General features: G+C 45.8%; 1 protein-coding gene across 1 annotated transcript; it reads right to left on the bottom strand.

Moving 5' to 3' along the window:
* Window positions 1–120: 120 nt before the first annotated feature.
* On the bottom strand, window positions 121–16783 carry LOC126547078 (uncharacterized). Its single transcript, XM_050194929.3, has 5 exons — window positions 16564–16783; window positions 15239–15376; window positions 11581–11742; window positions 2822–2926; window positions 121–1364 (listed from the first exon to the last, which is right to left on the bottom strand). The coding sequence occupies exons 2-5, from the start codon at window positions 15365–15367 to the stop codon at window positions 1293–1295; spliced, it is 468 nt and encodes a 155-aa protein (XP_050050886.1). The 5' UTR covers window positions 15368–15376; window positions 16564–16783; the 3' UTR covers window positions 121–1292.
* Window positions 16784–17661: the final 878 nt, after the last annotated feature.

Genomic DNA, 17661 nt, shown 5'->3' with positions numbered 1-17661 from the left:
GATTTTCGTGTTGTTGTTACCATGGTTCGTTTTGACGAGGCGGTATTCCAAAAGACCTAGAAATTCATTGTGCGTCCACATCACGAACAGGGGCTCAATGGAACTGTCAGGCACACAAGGTTCAATTTCGTGATCTTTATTCAGGTTTTGCGAAAAGTACACCAGACCTGGTGACGGCACCGTCATGGTTCTTGCGCTTCCTGACTGCGCTTCAAGGACCACAATGGTTTTCATCTGTTCATGACACTTCGTTCCGCTATATAACTAACAGTTTAATAATCAAACAACATTTTACTGTCTCTTCCATAGAAAATTCTCACAGAGGAGGCATTCTCATGGGTGGTATTTTCAAAGCAATCACAATGACGACACCACCACCACCGTCAGCAAGAAAATAATGGTTTGATTATTAAGTTCCAAAATAGTGAAAAGCCGTTAACGTTAGCTAGAGCATAGCGCACTTCCTGTAACAACCAGTCACACCTTTTTTCTCACTCTTTCGCTCCCTTTCTTTAGTTAGGCCATGCAACATACAAATGGCTTTAAACAATGCCGCACAGAAACGGCATGTAGTATATAGGGTCTCTACAATCTGTACTTGAGTTTCATCACCCGTGACCTAAGGATTCAAATATTGACCCTGCCTAAGTAAGCAAAAACAGGCTGGCCTAAATATAGTGTGGTCATGTAGTGTCCTATGACTCCTGTTGCTACCTTTCGCAGCGTCCATAGCTCTAAGACCTGAATCCTATCAACCTTGATGACAAACGCTTCCCGTTGAAATCCCTTGGTTCTCGTCGGCTTAGTTTCAAGTTCACTTTCACCTAAGTTACATTAAAGTTCGGGTCCATTATGTTGCGTACAGACCACTTCTTGCTTATCGGGGCAGGGCAATGTGGCTAATCAGGAGAAACATTTGTTTAAGGCAAATCAATTTTCTCAGTTTCTTTTATATTTAATGTATCTTTAACTAGAAACGCGCACAGACACGGCGCGCAACTTTGGCACAGAGCAGCTGTCGTATGGTTTCAACAAATATATATTTCACTTTCTTCTTAAGCTTTCCTACGCAGGATCACATGAATATGTCACCTTAGTAATCCGTATCTATTCAACAAACAACTTTATTTCACAACGTAAGTAAAGCTGCTTTGTCTAAGGCACCATGAAACATATCCGCGAAATAAACTTTATGGCAGTGGAGTAATCATACGCCCATCACAACGCAAAGTAGACTGGGCTCAATGTGCGTGATTCAACGCCCGTTCAGCAGCACTTAAGTTCTCTTATGACTACAGCTTGGGTCCCTTGTAGATGAACGCCACGTGCACCACGTGGCAGATGGCCGCTATCAGTCCCAGAGCCTGTAAACCAACAATAAGAAAATAAGACATGTGGCTAATGTGTTTGATTTTTTCATTTCTTTGCATTTATGGTCTTTCAAATGGTTTAACCAACCACCCATTCCACCCTCGGTATTAGCTGTAAGCATAAAATACTGCGAGCATCTTGGTTCCCATTTCCTTCTTAATCGTGTCAGGCAATATGCAGAGAGAGATGTCAGCACAGGAGTGCAGATTTAAACAAACGATTCCGGCAGCTGAACGGGCTCCGCGGGCTATCACTTCTTCCTGAGCAGAGACCGGGACACGTGTTGTTGTCGTTTTCAAAGCGTATCCGGCTCTTTTCCGTTTTCCTCTACACGTGGGTTGGGCCGTAATAATCTCCGTCGTTGTCAGTACGTATTACATAAATTTGCGCGTCTTTGTCCTCCGATGTCACGCGCCACGCGCGTTGCGAGAAGGAAGAGCATCTCCTTCTTGCATAAAATCAAATCACATGAAATCACGACAGAGCCGGCAGGCACGAACACCGTACTCGTAGTTCGAAATTTCGCACTGTTCTCGGAAATCTAGTGGCAGGGGGATCCCAGTGAGCATACCGGCATCGTAGCATGCAAATGGACGCCATGGCACAGACGCAATAGTGCACCTGTTGCAGTCGTGGTGCATCTAGTGCACGAATCTGTCGCAGACAGTGGCCTAGACGTCAAGCAGTGCGCCTTACCAGCGCAACCACTGGGGTTTCCGCCCCCCCCCCCCCCACCTTTTTTTCCTTTGAATTTATTCCCCGCTACGTCTTTCTCGACCTCTTTATCGCTAGTAAGAATAATGTTCTCATTTTAGGCAATGGAAATGCAATCACTTTCTTTTTCTTTCCCAAACAAGTTCTTAAATATAACCATGCGTCAAATTCACGCTGCAATACTGCTGCTACACGATATATTACAACAACAAAAAGAAAAAAAAACGCACATTTGCAGGGAAGTTAATGTCGACTGTCGAGACTGCTGTACATACATGTATGGTAGTATTCATACACTCCCACGCGACAGAGAAAACAAACAAATTCTGGCCGATTGTTAAGAGCACCTAGTTGGTGTGGCAAGGGTATTAAACAGTGCGTGCTCGGGACCCGTCGACAAAATGAAAACCGTTCCGTTTGTTTTAATATTCATATTTTCTCTTTTCTCATTCAGGACAAAATTCTAACCATTGTCTCCCTTTATTAACGGTAATTTCACCAATAATTACTTTTCCAAGTGTTGTGTGTTCTACGGACAAGGACAGGAAGGACGCCCTATGCTTTCCTGCATTCATGGGTCTTCTTAAAATGCAAACTGGGTCCACTCAGTCCATTATTTTCTTCGGTTTTATTTATTTCTTATCATCCATCTCACCGAGCGGTCGATACCGGCGACAAATGGCAACAAGGAAGAAGAGAACCTTTACAAAATGACGTGTTAATAAAGTTTTCTTACCCCCGAAGCAATGGCACCTGAGTGGCTGAATCTGGTAACATGAGCCAATACAGCGATGCCGCCGGCGGCGTACAGCAGCGTTCCGAACACGTGGAACAGGAAATACTGAAACAAGGAGGGAGGATCGCACGTCATACCAGGACAAATTAACGAGCAGCCGCCCATCTACTTCACTGTTTTTTTTTTTTTTTTTTAATACAGCAACGTCAGAAAACGTTGGCATTTGTAAGTGGTGGCACATTGTTGCAGAAGAAATGTGCCTGTAAGAAGATGACGTACATAGCAGAAATAAATGTCCCGTTCGGTAATCAGGATGCATGCTTGGGCGAGTTGGGACACACACACACACGCATGCATGCAACATGAGGGGTTTGTGCGCGCTGTGTGACATGATAACGTTCAACCAGCTAATGGAGCCGCCGCAGCAGCTCAGTGGCTATATGGCATTGCGCTGAGTGGGACGAGATCGATTCCGGCTGCGGCGGCTGCGTTCTGATGGCGCGGAATGCAAAAACGTTGTTCGTGCACTGTGCACGAAGGGCACTTTAAAAACCGCAGATGAAAAAAATTAAATGATGGGGTTTTACGTGCCAAAACCACTTTCTGATTATGAGGCACGCCGTAGTGGGGGACTCCGGAAATTTCGACCACCTGGGGTTCTTTAACGTGCACCTAAATCTAAGTACACGGGTGTTTTCGCATTTCGCCCCCATCGAAATGCGGCCGCCGTGGCCGGGATCCGATCCCGCGACCTCGTGCTCAGCAGCCTAACACCATAGCCACTGAGCAACCACGGCGGGTCAAGAACCGCAGATGATGAAAATTAATCCGGCGTGCCTCGTAATATCTTGGTTTTGGCCCGTGAAACCCCAGAATTTAATTTAACCGGCTAACCTTCCCGCACATTCTCACGAAGTGCTTCATCGCGAACGTACACAAAACGTGAAACTTGAACACTTCGCATGTCTCTCATTTACAATGTGCGTTGTCAGTACAGATTTACAATGTGTCTTATTTGCTAGCGCTCAAGCGAGAAAAAAAAAAGAAAGAAAAAAAGAAAAAAAAGAAGAAAACATAATGATACCGGGCCCTGGTACGTCAACACCATTCACGTACTATGTTCCATGCATCTCTCTCTCCCTCTCTCTCTCGCTTTCTCGCTATTTTTTGTGTAACACATGCCTCAAGAACTGCCGTCCACACTGCTGCTTAGAACGTTGGAGTAAACTAGCGCAAAACACAGACAGCGATGTTTCAGCTTAGCGGATCGGGAGACACAGCTTGTCGCAGAGCCAGACAGGTGAATACGCAAGCCATGCAGCCCCGAGTCCGGTACACTGTGCGTCTAGTGCGTAGCACCTGCTGGCATGCTAAGCTGTTTGGCCTGCGGCACGCACGCGGCTAGAGATCTGTAGATAGCATTCTGGATGTCTAAACGTCATAGAATGAATAAATCAATCTTCGTCTTTCGAGCACACAAACAGTGTTAAGGTCGTGCACTACGGCAGACCGAACCGAATGAGTGAATCCTGCAACGAAACGCGTTTTATTCTTCCGTCACATATATGCCATTTTTATCTAATTCTGCAACGCTAGAAATAGATGTACTAGAAATCCTTATAATTAAACGTTATTTATAGATATATTTACGAATGATGTCATTTATTTTCGCTCTACTATAGCAACGAAAGCGAATGAAAAGCAAAAAGCAGTTTCAAAAGAAACGATGACACACCCACGTATGGATGTGAAATAACGCTCACGTTCAACAACAAGATTCTGTTAACGTCGGAAAAAATATTTATGCCTCACTAGCATACATGCACACACGTACTTTATTATTCGAAGTACTTGCTGGTTAATTTATTATTCACTAAAATTAAACAAAGTTAGAACTGCTTGCTTACTGGCCAACCCCGTAGCGGGTAAGCGCTATTATCGGTAAGCGCTAAGGATCAAGAATACGAAAAAAAAAGAATTCTTGGGTTTCACGTGCCAAAACCACGATACGATTATGAGGGACGCCATAATAGGTACGTCCGGATTAATTTTGATCATCTGAGGCCCTTTAAGTGCACCTAAATCTAAGAACGTCCTGTTTTTTTCTCTCGCCTCCATTGAAATGCGGCCACCACGACCGAGAGATCGAACCGGCAAGTTCGAGCTCCGCAGTGCAACGTCTTGGCTCCTAAGCTACCGCGGCTGGTCACGCACACGAAGGCGCCGGTGCCATTCCGACTCGGCGACATCGGCTGAATTGCTGCAAGAAAGACGAAATAGCGAATAGAAACTAACACCGTAGCACTGCTCAGCAATCACGGCTATCATGTGGTCTGATTACGTGTGCGCTCTGCGAAACCATTTTCCGAATAAAAATGTGTTTCACTGACTACTGAACGTTTTTTTTTATTATTATTTTATACAACACGAAATAACCGTACGTAGTCGTTTACCCTCTAGTTTGCGTCACAAACGTTATCATCGTGGCCTGCGGCTATGTATAAAACAGCTGGCGGTATGCGCAAGGGGGGTCCGTGCGACGCAATGACAGGGTGCAGCGATGGCTCGTGGCCTATTTCGATCTTGAACGTTCCCTTTATCACCCGGAATGATGAAGCTCCTCATAAGATGCCTACATCGTATGCGCACTACCTGACTTCCTATTACTCGCTGCAGCTCAGCCCATCTTAATATCGAAACACTCGTTCAGGGGACGTTAGCGTTGAAGAAGACTCTTCCTTTATTAGGACACTGTGTGGAAAAAAAAGAAAAAGAAACTGCACTACTCTAAGTAAATGTTGCGCGATTCCTTCTCGTTTTCCTCGTAGTGAGTTGTTCAAAGGTAACAGCATTTGAAAAGGGTACATCACGCGCATCTAGTACACCAAGGGCAATTTCGATCGTGATCCAGCCCAATTGAGATCGATCATGATCGATAGCGCCCTGTGTGACTGCGGTGTAAGAACAAGTCTTCGCCAATTACAGGTACAGTTACGACACTCGCACTGCGCAGCACAGCAGGTCACAGAGCAGTAGTGGCACGAGCCCAAGTACAATTAGGGCTCAAGTGAATACGCACCTTCCACATTACAGGCTATACACGTGTATATAAGGAAAATGAGAAATATCTAGACCTCACAACACACGTCTAATGTGTTTAGGTGATTTTGGAATCGTTGAAAAAGCACCTGATGCCCTCATTGCACAAACCTGCACCGCACTTGCACCCTAGAAGTCGCTTTTCGAAAGACAGCAGAGCACGCAACTTGTCGATTAGTACTTTCTAGCAGTACGTAATACGATCCCTTAAGGCACTCAAGGGAAGGTGCTCAGCGTGTTGCCCTGACCCTGCGCAGGATCGCACCAGGATTCCTGTATTCTTCACAGAAAACCCAGCGCCCAGATGCTCCATATATATTTGTAAGCAAGCATGTAGAACAAGTAAACGTAAAGGCAGCCTCGTAAACCTTGCAGCTGTCAGCGGATGCCGAACCGGCACACTTTGAGCCAGAGGTCAACGGCTCCCCGGCTTCTGCCGTCAGCTTGCAATGCTCGAGGCGCTTGCCGCAACTGATATAAGATAGAAGCTAGACTACGTGTAGGGGTGGCAGCGCCAAGAGCTCGCATGTCACTGTCAGCATGGCGTGAACAAGAATGGTATTTTCCAACTGCTAGGCAACAACGCTTGTACTTATATATGCGTGCACCTTTCGGGCGCCTTGCCAACTTCCCTTTATGTCTTGAGACGCGCCACTCCAATGCTACTGCCTCGCACGAGCTGCCATTGCGCTAGCTTCAAAGTGGAGAATAATCTGCGGCGCGCAATAAAATCTAAATGATTGTTGATTGCGTGACGTTAGTCGTTTGACTCATGCCAGCGATAAAAATAGAAGGTTTCGTCAAACAACGCAAGGACACTCAGATGCATAGCAAAACAACATTTTAACTGGTTTATATTGGCCCACGAGTAAATGGTACCAAGGCCACCATTTATCTCATTTGCATTTTTCTTTCGTTTACTAAAATGAAAATTCGGGCTAGTTGAATTTTGCATAATAGTTCAATAACAGCACATTAGACAAGGGACCACAGCAGAACATTTCAAATTGTACCGTTTATAGTAATGCGGTGTTCCCGTTCACGCCTGGTGACAGAACTCTTTCTTATATTACTTCACCAAACATTTCATTGAGGGACCATACTAGTTCCGTATTAATTAAATAGTTCCCATTAATTGTTTTAGAATTATCTATATGATGATTTCTGCATAATGTGTTGTCGTTTTTTATGTTTACTCCTTTCTTAAATGATCGTTCTGTGTACCATCATCTCATTTATGCTTGTTTATGATGTGAAAGACTCTTTAAAACGAGTTTTGACACCGACAGGACTCACAAGAAGGGCATACTTTTAATGCATTTTCTTGATGTCACGCCTTTGCATAGCCAAATGTATACTATTTTAGGCATTCACCAATGTGAATATATTTTCGAATAAAATGCAGGACTGAATCAAGCTATGTTTGGGCATTATAGTGCATAGAAAGCTACTTCTACATTGCAAATCATCAAAATAATTTTCCAATGAGTGCTCTCCTAAGAGCACTCATCTACCCTACCAAAACCAAGTCAGAGAACAACAAAGCTATATACCGGCTAATCCTCCAATACGAGGGACCGGACTCAGAACTCTGAGAGAAGGTGCGAATCAGGTGCTTTGGCAATACGAACCTGCCAAGCTACACAGGGACGTACCGGGGAGACGAGAATGCTAAGCTGGACAGACCCATAATGAGAGAAGAGGTCTACGCAGTCATAGGAAACACCACCAAGAACCCAGCTGCAGGTGCGGATAAGATAAACAACGCGCTAATCCGCAACCTCAGTGATGAAATGTTTACTGAATTAACTGAATTCATCAACAAACATTAGGAAGTAGAAACAGTCTCGGAGGAGTGGAAACATGCCGGAGTGGTAACGATACCTGAGCCAGGCAAGAAACTCAAAATAGAAAACCTCAGACCAGTCTCGCTCACATCATGCCTGGGGAAGCTGTATGAGCGAGTAGTAATCCAAAGGCTACAAAATTATGTGGAATATAACGAACTAGTTCCCCACACAATGTTCGGCTTCAGACCTAAGCTATCAACACAGGACGTACTCATCCAAATATGTGAATAAGTACTCCTGAACGTTCCCAGGTACGGAGAAAACGTAATAATGGCTCTAAACATCAAAAGAGCATTCGACAATGTAAGCCACGAAGCAATTCTCACGACTTTGGACGACCTGAACTGCGGACGAAGGATTCAGGGCTACGTCAAGGCTTTCCTGTCAAACAGAACGGCAACCATAGGCATGGGAGAACTTCGGTCGGAGAAGTGTCAAACACCTAACAAGGGGACACCACAAGAGTTGGTCATCTCGCCCACGCTATTCAACGTGGCAATGATCGGACTGGCACGAAGACTATGGAAAATTGGCGGCATACAACACGCAACTTATGCCGACGACATCACCATATGGACCACCACGGGCTCACTCAGCGAAAAAGAAGAGAAGCTACAGAAAACGGCCACCTGTGTAGAAGACTACGTTAAATAAATAGGACTAGCGTGCTCGACCGAAAAATAGGAGCTCTTACGAGTATGGAGAGGTAAACAAAGCAGAATGGTCCCGACCAGTGAAGAGCTGCGGCTTAAAGTCTACCTGGTAGGAACACCGATACCTGAAAAGACAATCATACGAATTCTAGGGATGTGGCTACAGTCAAACCAGTGCTGTTCCCACAACCTTACGCTACTAAAGGCTACAACACACGCAACAGTTGCACGCATGATCACGCGAGTCTCAAACAGATACAATGGCTTGCGAGAAGAAGACACACTCAAGCCAGTTAGAAGTCTGGTGGTCAGCCGAATAGCATAGAGCCTCCCGTACTACAGCCACATCAAGAGCGAAATCGAACAGGCAGATTCGATATACGCAAGACGTACAAAACTGTGCTCCGACTACCTCAAAACACCTCAACCAAAAAACACCTAGCCCTGAGACTGCAGAACACGTTCGCAGAGCTAAGAGAAGCACAACTCACAGCCCAAATGTGCAGACTATAGCATACAGCCACAAGCCGAGCTCTCCTCTAGAGACTGGACTACGTTGAGCAGATACGGGAAATATCGAGGACCGCAGCTATCCCTGACGAGTACCGCAGCATGCTTAAAATAACACCAAATTCAAGGAACATGGACCCCAACCTCCATAAAAGTCGCAGGGGAGCAAGGGCTGAATACCTCGAGAAAACTTACGCTCCCCAAAAGACAACGGTGTATGTGGACGCAGCCATGGTACACCAGACAAAGGGGAAGCAAAAATGCAGTAGTAAGGATTGTCGACTCGAGTGCCCGTTGCTCTAGCGGCGGCGGAGGGCTGTCCGATCGGACCGTCGCTAACTATACTCTCGGACTCGCAAACAGCCTGCCGCAACTACTTGCATGGCAGAATTAGTAACCGAGCACTCCGCATACTCTGCTCAGTAGACTGTGAAACACAACAACAAACAGGCACAGGACCGCATGAAGCGATCACACACATGATCGTATAGATACCGGGACACACGGGGGTGGCAGGGAACCGAGAGGCGGACAGGATAGCTCGAGAGTACACTAATTACCGAGCGTCCAATGTCGACAGCCTCGAGGAGCCCACGCCTGTACCCCGACAGTACTCGGCCATTTTAGATTATTACAAAGGCAGCAGGAAGCGGTACCCCCGCCGCAGAAGTCCCTTAGCAGGGAAGAAGCTGTCGCATGGAGACAACTACAAACAGGGTCGTACCCTAACCTTAACATGCTAAGTAAAATGCACCCCACACTATATAAGAACAAATGTCCATGGTGCAATGAGAAACAAACATTATACCACACAACATGGACATGTCAACAAACTGACGTAGCCCCAGTCATATCACACCCAAGTGCGGAGCAATGGGAGGAACTACTGCCCAGCGACCGCTGCGAAGACCAGCTAGGCCTAGTGCGGCGTGCACGACGGACAGCAGAGGCCAGCGGAGCCCTGGACTGAAGGCAGCCGACCATTGCGATAGAGGACAGACGAAGCAGCGGGTGAAGATCTCCGGGCAAGGCACAAGGAGGAAGACTCCCCTGAAGAATCCGCCGAGCCGCAGAAAAACACAATTACTAGAGCTCAATAAAGTTTTCACTCACTCACTCGCTCTAGTGTTCATTCGAGCCAATTTTCAGTTATGCAGAAAATTGTACATCCCGTTAAATCTATGATAATCTTTTACAAGTACCCTTCATCGTGCATTCAAACGTTTCAATTATAACTTCACAGCATGACATGCTATAGATATATCGCTACTGCGCCAAACGATACATCCTTCCGATACATAATATAATTCAATAATGCACAGTCCAACGAAATAGCACAGGGTATTTGTTGCCAGCTGTGTAAGTATGTATGTATGTATGTATGCATATATATATATATATATATATATATATATAGATAGATAGATAGATAGATAGATAGATAGATAGATAGAAGGCAGTGTTGTTAACCAGTCAAGATCCGGTTGGCTACCCATAACGTAGATACTCCTGTGGCTCGAGCCTTCAAAATGCTTTTTGTTTCAAATTAAGTGGATAGGATCGCCACTATGCCCTTTGTGCAACGAACGAGAGGACATAGACCATTAAATCTGCTCTTTGAGCCTTCTCACATTCCAGGGGACAGCCCTAAAGCAAGCACTGAACATACGTATGCATCCGTCGTAGATCTAACCTCGAGGTAGGAGAGAAACTTGCACGACGGACTTTTACCGTCTGTGCATCCCGCGCTACGAAGGCGGTTTTAACGTTCCTGCGAGACACTGGTCTCAGTTAGACACTTTAATTAGTTTTGCATGTTTGGCGTTAATTTGTGCTTTTTGTGTGTTGTGTGTCTGTGGGTCATCCTGCACGTGTAACTTTATTTACCGTTGTTTTCATATCGAGCATAGTACGCAACGCGCACTAATGGGCGAACCTCTCCAGTTTTTATTAAAGAGCACTCTACCTTGCTCTACCTTGTTGATACTGCCTCTGTTATTTCTGTGAAAGGCTCCCGTTGAGAGTCGCTTACATTCACTCTTATCTATTACGTCATAATTTCAGGAGAGTAAACAAGCGAAATTATGTGGATGCCAGGTAACAATTGCTGTGTTCTCTCATCTGCTCAAAGTTAAGAATCGAACAGAAACGCAGGACTGTTGTGTTTATATGAAGCACGTTTATATATATATATATATATATATATATATATATATATATATATATATATATATATATATATATATATATATATATATATATATATATTCGCAGTCCAAGCGAGTAACACTGCTTTTCTAGAAAGAATAACTGACGCTCCAGTTCAATAATGGAACTAGAAAACACAACACTCACAGACCGAAGCATCTTTTTTCTTTTTGTACTTACTCGCTATATAAAAGGCCATAGCGTGAAAATAAGTTATAGTGTCGGTTGTTACCACAGCGTCTATGTTTTCGTGCTTCATTAGCCCTACTAGGGCTGTTTCTTTTTATCGCTGTTTTTCTGCTTCTTCATTGGATGAAATTCCCCGCAACGCCTGTGTACATAATTGCATGGGAGAGCTGTCGTCGCTTCACATCGTGAAGAGCTTCAAAAGCGTTACGATGAAATTGCACTGCCTACCAAGGCCGTGCTAAAAACTTACAAAGAAGGTGCTAGGCAGCAGCGTCCCCGACGCCGACAAGAAGGCGGACAGCAGAATGTAGAAGGAGATGAGCCAGTACGTGAACGAGATGAGCAGGAGGAAGATGCCCGAGCTGTAACCGGTGTAGGTGTAGCACAGGCTGAACACGATGATACCCAGGATCTGTAATCGGCAATAGTGCGTGGTTGAACTAGCTGGTTTGACATTGTGATATTTTGCAGTTCAAAGCGGGACAACTAAATAGACAAAACAAGACAGATCGCTGATTATCAGCTGACTGTCACAGTTGGTAATCGGCGTTCTTCCTTGTCTTGCCCAGTGAAAATGAAGCCATTCGTAGACTTAGAGCGAACTTCGAAGCGAATTTGCTAAGAGCGTTTATACTAACGTCATTCGCAATCCGAGTTCTCTCATTAAATATAGATTTATACACCTCTACAGTAACGTATAAACGCAGTGAGTCTTTGGATGGCACGCATTAGGGAGCGGAGAAAGAGCTCTCAGTCCGAATTTCATTTTATTTTGTGAAATAAGCTCAACCGTAGCAATGGACCATGGTAAGGTGAATTTGTACGAATAATTATATTGCGGATAAAGAAAATGAAAATTCATTGAATTATTCATTTATCCCGTACATCTTCGTGCATTTCCATTCACACATTGTGTGACCGGTACCTTATCCATTGTCTCTCTGTGAGGAAAAAAACTGATCAACAACCGTTATTTGCTCGCGGCATGTTCGATCATGAAAAGTGATATAAATATGGCACAATCCTTCAATAACGTATTGAAGGCTTAATTATGATTATGTGTCCGTGAAAAAAAAATTAAAGTAAGACAGAAAAGGGAGAGAAGTGCGTTCTGGAGGAGGTACATTGAGTGCAAAGCCCAATGAACATATGCACCGAATTTCTTTATTAATGTACATAAGAAGCAGTTCTTTCTCTTTGCATGTTCATTTTGGCTTTCAGAGGGTACTGCAGCTGTATGGCCTCCACGTCATTGCCTGTGCATGCGGCTGACTCGCTACGTATTATCAATGCACGCTAGAAGTCAAACTTGTGCGGACAATGATGTACACAACGACTAAGTGTCTTCAGCGAGATTTTGGTACTTACGGCAGAGTTCAGGTCAAATTTAACTCATACACGTATGTGCAGATTTACGCATTTACGCAAGTGAGTGAGTGAGTGATTGATTGATTGATTGATTGATTGATTGATTGATTGATTGATTGATTGATTGATTGATTGATTGATTGAGTGAGTGAGTGAGTGAGTGAGTGAGTGAGTGAGTGAGTGAGTGAGTGAGTGAGTGAGTGAGTGAGTGAGTGAGTGAGTGAGTGAGTGAGTGAGTGAGTGAGTGAGTGAGTGAGTGAGCGAGCGAGCGAGCGTACATGCGTTATTTACCAGACAAGAAAACTTGTGCTCTTGATTGGCAGTTGCTATGTGCTGATTACGTGTCGAGGAAACGCAGTGACGCGTCACGTTAAGGACTGCAAGGGTACTGTCAAAACATTTCCAAATTGGAAGTCGTGTTTATTGCTTGATACATTATGAGTCACCAGTTCTATTATAATGTTTTGATAGCATTACTCGACCGCTGTGGTTTAATTGCGTCGTCACTTTCCGTTTCATTCGCGAAACAAAACTACCTCTCGACTTCGTGTTAATGCTATTATTTTATTTCGATATCATTCTCACATGCAGTGTTTGAATGGGTGAGTAATACAAAAAGAATCATTAAGAACGGCACGCAGACTTATCTCAAGTACTGCTGCTAGCATAACATAAACCAAAGGCAACGAACGTCAGATTTGTCACTTAGACTGTTGTTGCGGTGCAGACGCTTGGGCATGGACAAAAGATAAAGAAACGATAAACACTTAACCAACAAAAACCCGATGCCAAATCATTAAATAAAAAAATTTAATTATGGGGTTTTACGTGCCAAAACCACTTTCTGATTATGAGGCACGCCGTAGTGGAGGACTCCGGAAATATTGACCACCTGGGGTTCTTTAACGTGCACCTAAATCTAAGTACACGGGTGTTTTCGCATTTCGCCCCCATCGAAATGCGGCCGCCGTGGCCGGGATTCGATCCCGCGACCTCGTGCTCAGCAGCCTAACACCATAGCCACTGAGCAACCACGGCGGGTCCGATGCCAAATCAGTCGGCGCCACATTTACTGCGACCAAACGTGCAGAACCAGGACACTGCGAAAATATCTTCCATGTTCGGCTTCCTTAAAAGTCCCCTAAATCAACACCGACAAGTAAAACACACACACACACACACACACACACACACACACACACACACACACACACACACACACACACACACACACACACACACACACACACACACACACACACACACACACACACACACACACACACACACACACACACACACACACACACACACACACACACACACACACACACACACACACACACACACACACGCACACACACACGCGCGCACACGCACGCACACACACACACGCACACGCACACACGCACACGCACACGCACACACGCACACGCACACTGGCGCGCTCCTTCTCCGGGCTTTTTCGGTCGCTTAATATCATTCACGTCGTGACACCAACAAGGTCATGCACGTACCGTCACAAGGGTCGAGGCTGTCCATCGGTCTATAAAAGATGGACATCAGTTCTGATACATCTACTAGCACACTTTTCCCATGCAGTCGCAATCCCGCTGTTCTTCGCCGTCTCCCTTTCATGTTGTGCACAATCAGCAGATTTCACCTCGTGTAGCGCTTTTTGCACTGCGCACGTGGTGGTAGCAGCGTGTAGCCGAAAAGCGTGGATTCCTCATAAGCAGCAGTTGATGGCGTTTTCAAACAAGAGCGTTCGGTACTGACGAGTGGTTCGCCTACTGGTTCGCCGACAAGGTCAGTGGCTTCGGATACGTTTCGGAGCCCTTTAACTGCCGTCTTTACTTTACAGAAGAATGAGCAACTCCTGACCGTTCATCGCCGTCGCTCATGCAGAGAACATCAACCAGCTACTTTCAGTGGCCTTCGCAGGCGACAGAATTTAAACTGTTCGTCTGCCTCCCAACCCTTTGCCTGGTGCCGTCGTTGTCAACTTCTACACCGGTGCATGCGTGACCTGTGCTTTTGGGCCGTGTGACGGGGCTCCTGTGGCCACTCAGGGCACACCAAACTTCCAAGGCTGAGAGCAATTTTTTCTGCAGACCATTGTACGATTTTGTGTTGTTACGATACACACTCACTGCCGAAAATCAGCTCTGAGTTGTATCTTACAACGATGCGTTTAATTTTCATTTGTTCTTTTACAACAGGAAACAAAATTTCATCGACTTGAGAGTAGCACGAAGCTACAAAGGAAACCCATACGGGTTTCTCATAAAGCTTCGTGATACTGTCAGGTGGATGACAATTTTATTCTTTCATGAATCTTTCTGTGCCTTCCAGAATTATTCAGAACTGTTTTGCCATTGTTCTCTTATATATAGCGCCAGGTCAATGGCCGCGTCAGAATCTATGACGAAGGGTGGAAAGAGTGGAAGATAAAACAGATAGTTAGATATGCGGATCACGCGCATGCATGAGAGCGAAACGAAGTAACAAAACCTGACGACGTGAGAAGTTCACCTTACCAGCTCAATCAGTGTCAGAATGCCTCCAATGCTCGTCAGGAACGCTGTATTCACCGACAGGGCAACCACTGGCGACGAACCGGACGTCGTCACCGTGGTTTGGCGAACGGTTGTGGTGCTAGACGACATCGCAATGGCCTGCATGTAGTCATATCGCATGCCACTGTGTTTTTCTTTTCACGTTTTATTACGCAGCTTGGAAAGAGTTACTGCTTGTGCTTTCGTTCAACAAGCTTTCGTTCAGACACAGAACGCCGTAACGTACAGCTTTTCCACGCAAATATACCTGGGATCAAACCAGCAATCATGGGTCTCAAATCGAGCGTTCGAACCACTCCGCCTCATTCACGTTCCACAAGCTACCAGATAACGTTTTGACACGTTCGTTAAATCACCATTGCTTATCGGAAAATGTGCAGGATAACCAAATTAATAGTACCGTGTAAATTGTTTTACGTATACTCATGCGAAGCGAAGGGTGTATGAAATGCATCGAATAATCTACTGATCGGCTATAGCACAAAATTACATCGAAAATAATGTTGGTTTGAAACGTAAGTCAACTGATGAAAGAGAAGACTGTAGAAAGGTCTTTTAAAAGAGTTTTGGGTATGCTCGTACTGTTTTGAAGAGCTTTTCAGGTGATCCTTAGGATCACGTGCGAGTCTCTTAAGTGGACCGAAGAGTCGGAGGCCCATAGCTGATTTTTGCAGTAATTGCGTTAAAAGAATACATGTTTCACCGGAGTGTAGGGTATTTTTTTTTGTTTAAATTAAATTAAATTATGATGTTTTACGTGCCAAAACCACTTTCTGATTATGAGGGAGGCCGCAGTGGAGGACTCCAGAAATTTCGACCACCTGGGGTTCTTCAACGTGCACCTAAATCTAAGTACCCTACGGGTGTTTTTGCATTTCACCCCCATTGAAATGCGGCCGCCGTGGCCGTTTTTTGTTTGCTTGTTTCTTTCTTTCTTTCTCGGATAACTGATACGTCATGTTTACAAAATAAAATTCGCGTTCTCTTCATTCGCTCATCGTGTCGACAGCAGTGCGCGCGGCGAACCTCGGGAAAACTGCCCCGCCCACTTCTTGCGCTAAGGACTCGGCGAATCGCTCCAGCCGAGAGCGCTGGAAAGCGAGCTGTGCCGAACCCTTCTTTTTCACGTACGTCGCACAGCTGTTCCCTCTTACGACTAGGCAAAAGGCACGTGCAGAGGCACTGTGTGTTCATTCCGCACCCTTCGCGTATAATAACGCGCACGTTCCGAATCAGCAAGGAGTCGGACGCGTGCTGCGCATCGGAGTAGGTCAGAGCGAGCCTACCTTGTGAAGCACTGGAGACGCGCCGGAAGCTTGGAGAGCGAAAACTTTGGCCGGGTCGGAAAGGATCACCGCAGAAGTGGGACGCGTGACACTGCGCGTCTGCAGAGCGCGAAGCTTGAATGCTGGCTCCGGAACAACAGCGATGTTCTTTCCGGCAGCCCAGAACGGGATGTGATGTCAGGATGGGCGTCGCTCGTATGCTTTGGGGGAGAGGCGCTCGTTTGCGAGACGCGGCGATATTGCGCGGCGCGCATCGGCCAGGAATGCCGGAGGGGGGACGGAAAGAGTGGGGGAGCGCACTCCAAGGCCGCGCTCGGCTCAGAGCTGCCGGGTTGGGAAGTTGTTTATACGGGGAGCCCCATTTGAAGCGCTCCAACGTAAGTGCTCCCCCGCCGATCCGCGTGCTTCTTTTCTCGGTCTGTTTTTTCACGCCGCCACCGCCGCGCGCGTCCAGCTATGAAGCAACTTGAACCTGCGTTTGGGTTGGCGCTAAGACAACCACACGAAATGGCAGTGTCGACATAAGTTTCGCCTAATGCGCAACACTGCTCTGTCTTGTCGCTTGTCTAATCAAGCAGTGTGCAATGGGTGAGAATTTAGTTTTCAGTGCTGCGAGAAGGTAGCGATGGCCAAAGATAGCTTTCTTACAAAACTCCATTCACGTTCTCTAAGGGACCGGTAGACTCAAGTGGAGTGAACGCCAAGTGCCACCACACCTTTCTAAGGGTATCCTGCCTTGCAGACAGAAGAGTGGTAAGCTTCGTTATCATCGACACCTTGCGGCCTTTCTGCCGATAACCTCGGCTCGATGAAAGCCAAAGAGGGCGAGGGTGGGGGGTTTCTCACGGACACTATCACTCAAGGCGGCCACGTGAACTAGTTCACTGCAGAACACTGGAATTTCTCTGTTGCTCTTCCTCCAAGGGCTGACCAAGCACAATGCTTGACTTCATTTATCTGAGAGACAAAAAATACACCAAACGGTAAGACAAACAAGCACAACGTTATGTTCGTTATTACAGCGGAGATGTATATGCGGACCCTGTGCCGTCGTTGTCGGACTTCGCTAAAAAGGGGCCACGTGACCTAGCGGGAGAG

This window comes from Dermacentor andersoni, chromosome 1 (assembly GCF_023375885.2).
Source record: "Dermacentor andersoni chromosome 1, qqDerAnde1_hic_scaffold, whole genome shotgun sequence".
NCBI lineage: Eukaryota > Metazoa > Arthropoda > Arachnida > Ixodida > Ixodidae > Dermacentor > Dermacentor andersoni.
Note: the sequence above shows the minus strand (reverse complement) of the source record. Positions and strands in the feature narration are given on the sequence as shown.